Below are 13,556 nucleotides of genomic sequence, written 5' to 3'. Positions count from 1 at the left end.
CAGGAAGCCTTAAGCATTACTTGTGTTATAATATTATGCAATCAGTTACTTAGTATGTTAATAGTAGGACTCTCTGTTTAACATGATCATTTGGTACAATTAATTTAAAACTGTGTTTAAAAATAAACCTTTAATTTAAACTTTTAATTTATTAAAATAAATTTCACATTGGAAGTTCAGCATAATTATACTAATAAAAAAATTTGCAAAGTAAATAAAGGATAATAAAAGGTAATTTGACCCATATTTGGCCTAAAACCATATTTGAATCTCAGATAATTACCCTTCTCTTTTCTATCATCAAGCAGCATGGTGCATTTGATTGCATCTATTTTAAGATTTTTCTAATTTGATCTTGTGTGTTTCAGAGGGAAGGAGCTACGTATCCTAAACTGGACTTCAGTCTGAAGGAACTGCGGGACCGGTTCAGTCTTCAGCTGGCAATGGAGAAGGCCACTACCGTCACTATTGACTCCGTAGAGGCTTTAAAGCCCGTCACCGATCACATGGCCAAAATGGTATGCAAATGCTGATTTTTATTGAAAAATCAGGGAGTTACCGTTAAAGCATTTATGGCAGGGTGGGGTAAGATGTGTCAGTCTGTAAGCTGTGTCTAGCAATCTAGGAAATTGTATTATTTTTGTCCCATGACCATATATTTAGAAAAAGCTCATAATATAAAATAATATTTTATATTTAATATGTATATTTTATATATATATATATATATATATATATATATATATATATATATATATATATATATATATATATGTATATATATATATATATATATATATATATATATATATATATATATATATATATATATATATATATGTATATATATATATATATATATATATATATATATATATATATATATATATATATATATATATATATATATATATATATGTATATATATATATATATATATATATATATATATATATAATATAATCATCTTAGGGGTAAGATGTGCCAGTGCCAGTGGCTCAACTAAAAATGGAAGTATACTTTGCCTTCAGACACAGTAAATAATGTTACAAAATGGTGTCGCTATATTCAAATATTTCGAATATTAAAAATTGTTTGGCTGGTTTATGAAAATTTGAGAAGTTCAGCAAAGTAAGTATTTTGGAATGGGATTGTGGGTTCTTAAGTTGTTTTTTAATTTAAAAATTCAACTTACTCTTAGCACTGGGTAAGGACAACTTTATATTAGTTCATACTTAATTTTTCTTGGTCAGCTTAACTGGGACAGCTTACCCTGCTCTCCCCTACACCAAATTATTTATGTCCGTTTGTGGGCCAGAATTAATATTGCTATGACTAGTTTCACTGAAATAAGCACAGTGGGAATCCTCAAACATAGGAAACTACCATAAAGAGGCCTTTCAAAATCGCATACATGTGTGGAGACTCGCAGATTTTCCCTTTAATAGTTAACACATCATATTTTTTTAGGATCCAGATTTGCACCTAACCTATGATACATTGGCTAAACGCAGACATTTGTGAAAGTTTCCAGCTCATGCATTGAAAGTAGCCATATTCCCACAATCCAGCTTCTTTCTACTCTGGCATTTGCTCCACTGTCTGTTCCTTCGCGAAAGCTCCCCCGTGGTCCCACAACATTTGCAATAGGGTTTAATGGAATAGAAATGCATTGTAATGTGTCCCCACCAGCCCTGTGAGAGAGGCACCTTTCCATCAGAGGGTCAGCATAACTGATCTGTCATATCTGCCTTCTCTGTCGGTGTGCAGGGAAACAGAAAAGCACCTTGATAAAGAGATGACCCACTTTCAACCGGGGCGGCACTAACTGCCCACTGAACCTGATCTGTGTTGTGCATAAAATTCACATCTACATTTATATGAGATTTTATTTTTTAAAGCCACAGGCTGCTTGAGAGGAGAATGGGGTGTAACGTTAAAGGCCACAGTTGGTAGCTGAGTGAATATCATGAAAACTTTCAAGAAATGTCACATTTTACCCCAAAATGTGAAAAAAAAAAAAGTAATTTGAAGCCTGTAATGAAATAATAATGAAGCCTTTTTTTAGGAGCATTAAGACACTTTATTTTAATGACAATTAACATCCTCTCCCCAATTTTTCAGTATGTTACTGTAATGGGGGAAAATAGTGTGTTATATCAGGGATTCATGAACAAATATGTTTTTATGAACAAAAATGCTAGCATCATGTTAAAACATGCCAGCAATGTGTTAAATCATGCTAGCAACATGCTAAACATGATAGCAATGTGTTAAATCATGTTAGAAACATGTTAGCAAAGTGCCAGAACATGTTAGCAATGTGTAAAATCATGTTAGATATATGCTAAAACATGCTAGTAAATTGCTAGTCATTTTTATGATTTAAGTATTAGCTTTTCATCAACTCATGAACCCCTGCAGTTCCCTCACAAAGTTCAGTTGGTGAAACCATGCATTATATTTTTAATTCAAAGGAAAGTTGTCTGGGTTGTAGTGTTGGGCGATATGCTCCATAGTCATATTTTCAGAGATCGCTGATACACAATTATCATGCATGGGGTAATAGTTTTATTTATATGATCATTAATTTACTTATTTAAAGATGAGTTGATGAAAAATGTCATGTTGCATAGAAACATGACTATCGTCTATCGGCACAACCCTACTGGGCAGTATCATTATCATTACTCTTTTAAAGTTTTAACGATTTATTATAATTTTACTGATTTTTCATTGTTACAACAATGAGAATTGGTCAATGCAAGTTAATGTGCTTAATAATTTTCCACCAGTTGTGCACAAGTTGTATTCTCCATTTGTTTTTTTTAAACCCTTGTGCAAGTCTGTATGATGTCCAGAATTCCAACATGTCGATCAGAATGTTTTGATTTTAATATTGTCACAAATATTGAGCTCTGAAATAAAAATGTAAAAATACATTTATGTTTTTAAAGAGAGAATTACTAGCAACACAGAAGAAACACTGGGAGAAAGCTCTTCTCCAGGCACTGAAGGAAAAGAAACGGATATTATCCAACAACAGCCAGAGGTCCTGGAGTACCTGCATATACCCATACCTGTGTATCTTGGATGATCAGGATTATGTGAATATCATGCTTCAGGTACTAACTTAATCAAACATATAAAGTACATTCATTTAAAGGGGTGGTTCAGTGTTTTTTTTCTAGGCTTGACTGTGTTTTTGGGGCGCAGATTAACATGTCTTAATATTTAGTTTTTTTTTCATATATTTTACCTTTATTCTACACCTCTGTATCCATTGTCATGAACGGCTCGTTTGACCTCCTGCTTCTATGAAGCCACTCCCTCCGAAATACGCAATGTGCTCAGATTTGTTAGCAGGTTGGTAGTTGCCCCAGTGTATCGTGATTCGCTGAAGCTTCCGGAAATGCCACGCCCCTTACTATTCGTAGTTAGTGCTTCAGAGGAAATGTAAATAATGGCGTCTATATTGCTGTATCAAATTGAGCCGAATCAGACCCAGATGAAGAGGGTCAAACAGAACCTGTGCAATCGCAGATTTTAAAGGACGTTTATGAATGGTATTTCATTTTGTATTTGTGTCAAAGTGTTTAGATATGCTGTCACTGCTGCTTGTTAGCTTTCAATATACGGTTTTATCCTGATTAAAGCTTTACTGTAGCCGAAAACATGACTGAGTTGTAGCATTTTTGTAAAGGTAGCGTTTAATTTATAGCATGAACAACTGTTTGTCTATAAACATAGATGTTTGTTGGTGCTTGTAGAATTTAGCTAACTGGCTAGCACAGCAAAAACGAGTTGCTCTTTGTATATGTCCTTGAAGCAACCAAAAACAGTAACAGAACTATACGTTTAAAAGACATGTACAAACAATAAAGTACTTACAGTTTGAAGCCAATAAACAGCAGCTTCTGCTTTTAAAGTGGGAACTGCTTCTTTCAGTAAAAGCCTTTGTGCAAATCCAGCTTTTAACTTGTGTAGATTCTGGAAGCTGTCTTCAGCGCTGCATCCAGTGTAGAAAATACAACAGATTATAATGGGTTCTATTATCTTTTGACGTGTCGCGCCGTTCGCGTCCGGTGTACACAACTCTTCTGCGCCACATGGCCTCGCCCACTTTGTTGCGTGTTCCCGGGGAGGTTTTGCCAGGTTTATGATGTCACCAACCCGGGAAGAAGCTTGTTGTAGTCCAAACTGGTCATTTTTGTAGGCATTAAAATGCCTTAACTTTAAAAGACCTTATCTCTGATTGCATTGAACTTTCAGCGCTGTAACTTTGCAGATACTGTTTATGCTCAAACAGCAACATTTCACACTAACTAAAGTTAAAAAAGTGAAATCGCATTGAACCACCCCTTTAAGATGAATTTCCATTAGGTGAATTTCCATCTTGGCCACTGGAGTAATTTTTAAGCATTTTAACATAGTCAGAATTACTGTTTGTTTCTTTTCAATTGGGAAAAAAATGTACTTGGTGCACATTTACAGTTATTTTTCTCCACATTTTGATGAGCTGTCTTTTTCAGAGTTTAGACAAACTGTCCCCCAGCGGTGAATCTTTGCTCTTCATGGCTGAGGAGATGGGAAACCGAGTCCACAATCTGTACTGCATCCGGCAGAAGAGCCACAGTCAGATGATTGAGAAGCTTGGGAGTATCTACAGCTCATATGCTGAACTCCTGGCGAACGACACCAAGGTACAAGCTTTGGTTGACCAGATATGATGCCTCCAGTCTGCTTTCGTATGAAATATCCAGTTGCTTGTACATTATGTTACTTCCTGTTTCATCGTAGACCAATGGCATGCTGCCGCGGGAGTGCTGGGCGAGTCTTGAGATGGAGAAGTGCAGCGGACCATCTCTTTTAAGTGATGACACCCCTTGGCCGCTAGTCCTGATGGTGCAGCTGGGCAGCTTCCTGGTTGACCTGATGGTTCATGAGCTCAAAGTTCGAAGCAACATCCTCAATCCCACTCAAGAGAAGAAGCTCATTCCCGTCCTATACCACATGTACACGTTCCGCAGCAATCATAAGGTAAGAGGTGGAAACCAGCTAAGCTGGAAGTCATACTAGTTGAAATGATGCACAAGCTTGTTTTTGATTCCATACTGAAGGCTGTTCGTGGCCAGACAGCTTTCATTTGAATCCAGATGACTGTCCATTAAACTAGTCATAAACCATCTATTCCCCCTCCGAAACCTCTCACAGACACGCATGTTTTCATGAATTATGGAATAATTTTTCCTGTGCAAGTGATCTCGAGCCACCAGAGGAAGACGGATTGTGCTGAAACTAATCTCTTTTTTACTGTCCCCTTAATTGCCCGGTTGATTAACTGTCGAGGGATTGCAGAAAGGGGGAGGAAGAGCCGAAAAAGATCAGGAGTTTCCTTTTTGTCCTCGAAATCTTATTCCCAAGGCTTCTGCCCTGGCTCTCGGCATGGCAGAGGCCTCCACCGTGGGCTTCAAAGACCTGAAGCTTAACTCCTGTTCCTCCGCTGAGCTTGCAGATGGCCCGTGCAGCAGGGAAGAGCTCTCAGTTTAGCGTGTTTGTGGATTATTCATGTGGCATGAATGCAGTCAAGTGCATTCACATTCATTTTTGAGACATTTAAAATGCCACCTTGTAATAAATCGAACCAGTGTAGTTCGATTCACAAACAAATCACTTTCACACTGATTCTTTTTAGTGAATCAAAATGTGACCAATGTAGTTCAACTCCTAAGCAAATAACTCTAACAAGCCTGTAATTTGAGTTACCGCTTTGAATCTGAAACACAGCCCTGAATAATTTAAAGCAAGAGAGAGAATTTCTTTCAATATGTAAGCAATGTTATATTAGAACTGAAATTACCCAAATTAATCTGAATTGATTTAAGAATGAAATTATGGATTGTTCCGAATATGACAACCCAAAAAAATGGGTTTGTCTTAAGGCAGGAACACACCAAGCCGATGGTCGGCCGTCGGGCAGTTTTTCTTCGTCGGCCGACTAAGTTTTCTCAGTGTGTTCCGCACCGTCGGCTGAAGTTGGTCCTTGTCTGCCTTTTTTCGGCCGATTCGAAATGTTGAATCAGCGTTGGAGCTCGTCGGTCCGTTGGGCCATCTGATCATTCTGATTGGCTGCTCAGCTACTGCCGCCTGCTGTTTCGGAAAGGCATTTCATCTCACGCAGGCGCAGAACTGACGTGCTGCTTGGCCGTCGGCTGTTTAGCGTCAGTTTGGTGTGGCAGGGCAACTTTGGACACATTGTCTACACTTTAACATGTCAATAATACACCTGCAACAATAGGTGGCACCAAATATGGGTAAAACAAGTGTGCCAAGAAATACAGTGTGTCAGAGTGTAACGCTGCATTCACACAGGGCATTGGCATCAATGCTTGGTGGAGGGCGTGTCTGAAGCTTGGTGCTAACGCGACCATCATAGTGACAAATTGAGAAATTTTCAAATTCTGCCACGAGCAACGCGAGTGAAGTGACGCTACAGAACCCACTATTCAGTTTGGCAACGCCAAAGCCACGTGACTGTCATGTTTGCATGCCTCGCTGACAGGACCAAACTTCTTAATTTAATTTACTTCTTAAAATTCTTAAACTTAAAATGCAAGACGGTACACAGATTTCAAAACTACAGTAAATTTTCACTTCTACTGTGAATGAAATTTTGGTAGGCTACAAGGATTTCACTGAGACGGATAATCTAATTGTTATGTAATTCAGATGGGCTACAGGTTATTTTTATGATATGCCAAAAAGTATTTACCATTCTTTCAATACAAAAATTTAAATATGAAAAATATGCAATATGAAAATTATTTTCCTAATAAAAGCATTTTCTTAATAAAATACAAGATTTGGCCTTCAAAAAGACTTTTTCCAAAAGGTACATCTTGGGGAAAAAAAAAAGTCTTATAATCAGGGTCGTCTTACATTTGGAACTATACGTTAAAAGCCTTTGAATCAGAATCAAATTGCGATACCCATCTATATTTGTTTATAAATGAACATACAAACAGGTCATGTCAATTGAACCTTATTGTATATTCATATTTCGATATGTTGAATTGCTTAATGCGACCATTGTTTATTTGACTATTTTGTGGCCATTTTTTTACTTTCTCTTTCTCTTTGTATAGAAGTTGTTTATCTGGCTGTCAAAGCCTGTTGTGCCTGTTGTGCACCATAAACACTTTACCAGCAGCACGCATAAATCATCTCTGATTTATTTGAGGTTGGGTTACGGGGCTGCTGCGAGCTGGAGACGAGATGTTAATTAATGTTGATCTGTCACGGCATTTAAAGATTTAATTGTCTATGTTTAATGTCCTTTTTGTGACATGCCTTGAAGTTAAGTCTTTTTTTTTTATTTTCTCTCTTTGGCATCTACATCAGATCGGCTTCATCAAACCTCATCCTGTTGTGACACAAATCCAGAGGGTTGCGATGGAAACCAAACTTACATTTGATTCCTTTGTCATGCCCATGTTGTGTCCGCCCGTTCCTTGGACGTCCCCGAAGAGCGGTGCGTACCTGCTGACTCCCACCAAGTTGATGCGTGCCACCGACGGAGCCATCCAACACCAACTTCTCCTGGAGAAGAGCCGAGATGAAGATCTCCATGCTGTGCTGGACTCCCTCAATCAGGTGGGCAACTGTCCCTGGAAGATCAACAAGCCCCTGTTGGACATCATCATCTCGATATTCAATGACAAAGGCAGTGACAAGCTATGCGTCCCTCCACCGCTGTCGGAAGCACCTGAGATTCCTCGCTTCAATCCTCATGACCCATCCTACACTCAGATTGAGAAGGCCTACATGAAGCGGCAGGGTGTCAAAGCCAAGAAGAAAGTGGCAGAGATGCACAGTCTCCGAATGGACGCACTGTATAAGCTGTCCATCGCCAACCACATGAGGGACGAGATCTTTTGGTTTCCCCATAATATGGACTTCCGAGGTCGTACGTACCCCCGTCCGCCTTATTTTAACCACCTTGGCAGTGACGTGACCAGGGCCTTACTGGTGTTTGCCGAGGGACGACCTCTCGGTCCCAAAGGCCTTGACTGGTTGAAGATCCACCTGGTGAACCTCACGGGGTTGAAGAAGCGTAGCTCACTAGCTGGAAGATTGGAGTATGCTGAGAGCATCATGGAGGACATCCTAGACTCGGCAGACCATCCTCTTGATGTAAGCGTTCTAATCCCTCCCTTACCTTACCTATGTACTAGAGGTTTTACGCCTACATGTTTTTAAATGACTCGTCTTCTAGAAAAGTATTTGACTAGTTGGTGGGTCTAAGCTTAACTTGTGTAATCAGATTCGGGCCTGACACATTTGTAGACAACGTGGTTCAGACCTCTAATGTGTACAATATACAGTGAGTAGACCACATATACATTGTATAATTGATTTCATGGTATCTCTTTTTTCAAATCCAAATGCAAAACACTGCAGGCTTTGAGTTATGGCTGTTTTATTGAAATGACTATCACATTCCTTGCTCCCTAAAGAGTCACAACTCTATTTTGCAGGGTCGCAAATGGTGGATGAATGCAGATGAGCCGTGGCAGGCACTGGGTTGCTGTATGGAGATTGCAAATGCCTCACGCTCACCCGACCACACCAAATTCATCTCCTATTACCCTGTACACCAGGTATATTAAGAAGACCCAGCTATTCCAGTACAAGTCACTATTGCACATAACTGCTGTTTAGGGATACGTTGTAGATTTCAAATCTGCTTCCGTTCACTATTTTTTTCCTCTCTCTCTCTTGTAGGACGGCTCATGCAACGGCCTCCAGCACTATGCTGCCCTCGGGCGGGATGTAATTGGTGCTACTTCGGTGAACCTCATGCCCTGTGAACTGCCTCAGGATGTCTACAGTGGTGTAGCTCAGCAGGTCAGTCACTCTGAAGCAGCAGGGGGCGTCAGTGCGTCTTACTGCCCGCCAGTTCCATAAGTAAGGTGTGAACAATACTTGATCCACCCCAAATCACAAATGAGTCTCTTTTAACCTGTGTTGTACTGAGTTATATAATGTAGCATTTTCATTAATATTAATATAATGTTCATTATTACAGTCATTCACTTTTAAACTAATATGGGGTGAACAATAGACTCAACAAGTAGCTTCCGCTCAAATTAATTTGATAATTTAATATTGATTTGATTGCCTTAGACACTTAAAATCACATCATAATTAATAATAATAATTATTATTATTATTATTATTACTGTAATTCTTAAACATTGTTAATATATTAAATTATATAATTCATATATCATTTATATTTATTTAATTATATTAATAATTATATTTATAAATGTTTTTATAAACAATTATACATTTAAATATAATTATTACAGTGAATATTATTATTGTAAATTAACAGTATATTATATTATATAATTAATATTTTGTATATATGTGTATATATATGACATAATTGTTTGTTATTTAATAAAATGTTTTTATATTATAAATATAAAATATATTTTATATATTTATTATTATGTAATGTATGTTGCTCTGGATTAAGGCTGTGTGTGTGTGCTTATTATACATTTTATATAATTATATGGTCATAATTTCTATTTTATAGGTTTAACAAAGTAAAATCCCTATCTGGGACTCACTGCACTAGAGGACATGCTGCATCACCTTCTACCATTTGCATTGCTATTCATTTTGATGTGTTTTTTTTTGTTTTTAAGTTGCCTACATGGCAGTGGTTTTTATTTTCTTTTTCCTTTTCCATCGAATTTGAATAGTCATCAATTGCCTCACAAATTGCCTCAACACATGGTCTCAAAGCTCCAGTTTTCATTTCCTTTCATTTCTGGGAAGACTGCCTATTTTTTAGAGAACACTATCTGAGATATATTGACCTATCTATCGATTTGACTATATTTGGGAACACAGTGTACATTCTTAATACACTGTTGTACCATTCTTGCCAAAAAACCTTGGGTTGCGCTAACCTTAGCCGAAGGGTACATAGCAGACACCTCAAAGAGCTCTGCTGAGTCAGAGATTGGCCCAAACAGCCTCATTGTTCCTCAGCAGCCGACATCAGACCTTCTGTTTAATAGGGTAAGCTCTCAAGAGCCCCAATAAGACCATCGTCAACTTTTACACCTCATTTGTGATTAATGAACCTGCTCTCTCCATGCAGATTAAGCTATTTATAGTTTAAGTGAAGGACAACTGCGATATTTCTGTTACCGTTGTTTTTATTTCTGAATTCCACCCCATTAGTCATTAATATGCCATAAAGCAGTGATTTGCAACCAGGGGTATCTGTATTCAAGGGAATTTTTTATTTGATTTATTAAATATAATAAATAAAATAATGAATAAAAATGGGTAATCATGATTCATTTCATGATTTTACACATACACACACACACATATATATATATATATATATATATATATATATTTATATTTATATTGGAAAATATATTCAAAAATATAACAATTTTTAACCTAATCGACCAGTCTGTAGTCGTACAACTGCTCAACTAGTCATCAATTGTGACCCATCACATGATGAATAAGTCCATGATTTATGGGGTCTCAGAAAAGTGTGCTGTCCCGTGTCTCATAGGTGGAAGAGTTCAGGGCTCGGGATGCAGAGAAGGGTTTGAAGATCGCACAGGTGCTGGAGGGCTTCATCAGCAGGAAGGTGGTGAAGCAGACAGTGATGACCGTGGTCTATGGCGTCACTCGCTACGGGGGTCGTCTGCAAATCGAAAAGCGACTGAAGGAAATCGATGATTTCCCTAAGGTAAGGCTTGTTGCGCTTTGGATAAAAGTATCATAGATGGAGTAACAAACTCTGGGAAGATGAAGAATGACTTTCCATATTAAACAAACTGCATGATGTGTAGATGAATGTGGTACGGAAGGATATTCAGGACTCTTTTCAAAAGCAATTGCAAATCTTGCATTACCGTTTGCATCCAACACAGTGACTGCCAAATTTCAAATGGAAAAGCAAAGTCCATTTGCAACTGTATTTCCTATGTCTTACAAGTCATTTTTAAATGGCAAATGGCAATTCATTTTCTTTGCGTCATGTATGTAGTCTGCCAAAACTCAAATGCAATCACAATTCATTTAGCAATTAAATTTCCGATTTATACAAAATACCTTAGTGGTTATACAAATGGTAATCAATACACCAAAAAACATGGTTTTAATATAATAAAACCATGGTTAATTTTAGTAAGGGTTATTTTTAAAGGATTGCTTTGATCGTGTTAGGTATTTATGCTTTTATTATTGATCATCTGACAATCTGCTGTATTAATATTCATTATATGTACAGTGCCATACAGTCCAAATGCTTTTTTTCTCACTAATACACATTTATGAAAATTGTATGTACTTTAATCCATGCTGTTCTAGCCTTCTACGAATGGTTCGCTCAGATACTCCAAGCAGGTGCGCAAGCTGAACAATGAGCAACCACATACAAAGTAGTACTCAATCATCTCTAGTGGTATGTCCATCAAAGGACATCCTGGTCCTTTAGTTGTTTTTTCCCTCACAAAAAGCCCCAGGTTGGTGAAGACAACATTACTGATGCTGCTGTTCGTCAAGGCGACAAACTCATTTAACCTGTCAAAAAATGACTTCTGAGTAAGAGGAAATCTGTAGGGTATGAGCTGTCGCCAAATTGCTGCATGAACATCATAAGTTCCTCCACAATTTCACCGATTACCTCCATTGTTCAGTTGAGTTTTGGCAGGCTACATACGTGATTCAGAGAAAATGAAAAAGCAGATAGGGACATAACTCAAAATACATGGGAAAAAAAGTTGCAAATGGACTTTGCTTTTCCATTTGAAATTTGGCAGTCACTGCGCGTTTGCGACAGCGAAAACACAAACGGTATTGCAGATTTGCAATTGCATTTGGATTATGTCACAATTTATGCGTCCACATATGGAAAATGCAATTGCAAATACAATTTGCAATTTCTTTTGAATATAGTCCTTCCATAGATGCGGTCTGTATTTTGCAGACCCAAATTTACTATTAAAGCAGTAAAGAAAGCAGTTCCAGATTGAGTACAGACACCTTTTGGCTGGACAAGAAGCTCAATCTGATTGTCAGGTACTTTAGCTATACAAACCTCCTCATTTCTCTCTTATTTTATTCCATTATTTCTGGCTCTCTAACCGTTTTCCTAAACTCAATTTAAAGGTAAAGATAAGCTCGGTAATCTTGCTTTACATCGCAGGTGACGTGAACTTTATGGATTTACTTTCCCCCTTTTGCTTCAGTCTTGATTTCCCCAAGTGCGTCCCTCTGTGGGCAGCCATAGAAACAGGTGACGCCTCTTTCATCTCTCCCAGGCTGCGGAGAATAAAAAAGAGGAATTATCACCTATAGAGTCAGGGGATCTCATCTCCACATTCTGCTTGCGAAAGCAAAACTTTCGTTGTTGAAATTAAACATGTTTTGTGGTGTTCATTCAAAACTCATTCAAATCTCAGGCCTTTTTTTTTTTGGTCGCTTTGGAGACTTTTGTACACAAGTAAATGTATTTTCAGTCATTTCAATTATTAGTACCTGACATGCAAATACAACTGCATGTAAATATTATATTCACACCCTGATCGGGTTCGGACAAAACATCCCTAGTGTTGTGACTGTGTATATATAACAATGTGCTATTTTCAATTCACAGGATTACATATGGGATGCTTCACATTACCTGGTGGTTCAGGTTTTCAACAGCTTGAAGGAAATGTTTACTGGGACGAGGGAGATTCAGGTATGCAATATCTCACCCGCTTATACACTTTAATAATCAGGATTAGACTTTTCTCAGGCAAAACTCCAGTCATTTTAATAGGAACCCACGCAATCAGGAAATTTGTATGGATTTCCCCATGCAGATTTGGTAGTGGGTTTGAGTCGGTCAGTTTTGTTATTGTATGCTACTAAAGTTACTGTATTAAATTATATCATTTAAACGGAGGCAGTAAATTTCTCAAGGCTGTCGAGTTTTTATTCACAATAACACATACCATGTACACAATGTATTCGGTACCGTATCAAAACTAAATGTAAAGGAAATTTGTGGCCATTTTATTTTGTTTTAGTTCATTTTGAAATATATTGTAGTTTCAGTTCTTCCTGTTATTTTAGTTCTTTATATTTCAGTTTAATTCATTTAACAAAAAACTTAGTTTTGTTAACAGTGTTAACACTGATAACTTTCTGATGAAAAGTTGTAGAGAAAATAAAAAAGAAATTTGCATTTTCAAAAAAAATCGCATGGTTTTCTCATTAATTCACAAATTATACAGTACTGTTCAAACGTTTTAGAAAATAATATTTTTTTTCATCCAGGATGCATTAAATTGATCAAAAGTGATAGTAAAGATATTTTTAATATGATTATTATTTCAATAAATTATGTTCTTTTTAACTTTCTATTCATAAAAGGATCCTGAAAAAGATGTGTCATTGGTTCCACAAAAATATTAAGCAGCACAACTGTTTTCAACATTGATAAAAATAATAAATGT

At 37.2% G+C, this 13,556-nt stretch overlaps 1 protein-coding gene across 2 annotated transcripts in view; it reads left to right on the top strand.

Moving 5' to 3' along the window:
* Positions 1-13,556, top strand: part of polrmt (polymerase (RNA) mitochondrial (DNA directed)) — a 54,296-nt gene that overhangs the window by 15,628 nt on the left and 25,112 nt on the right. For both annotated transcript variants that reach the window (XM_048165635.1, XM_048165645.1), the window contains exons 6-14: positions 369-518; positions 2,958-3,125; positions 4,533-4,703; positions 4,801-5,040; positions 7,402-8,193; positions 8,538-8,660; positions 8,785-8,907; positions 10,619-10,798; positions 12,710-12,796. In XM_048165635.1, coding sequence (XP_048021592.1) covers positions 369-518; positions 2,958-3,125; positions 4,533-4,703; positions 4,801-5,040; positions 7,402-8,193; positions 8,538-8,660; positions 8,785-8,907; positions 10,619-10,798; positions 12,710-12,796 — 2,034 coding nt within the window. The remainder of the gene's footprint in view (positions 1-368; positions 519-2,957; positions 3,126-4,532; positions 4,704-4,800; positions 5,041-7,401; positions 8,194-8,537; positions 8,661-8,784; positions 8,908-10,618; positions 10,799-12,709; positions 12,797-13,556) is intronic.

This window comes from Megalobrama amblycephala, linkage group LG2 (assembly GCF_018812025.1).
Source record: "Megalobrama amblycephala isolate DHTTF-2021 linkage group LG2, ASM1881202v1, whole genome shotgun sequence".
NCBI classification, from domain to species: Eukaryota; Metazoa; Chordata; class Actinopteri; order Cypriniformes; family Xenocyprididae; genus Megalobrama; species Megalobrama amblycephala.
Note: the sequence above shows the minus strand (reverse complement) of the source record. Positions and strands in the feature narration are given on the sequence as shown.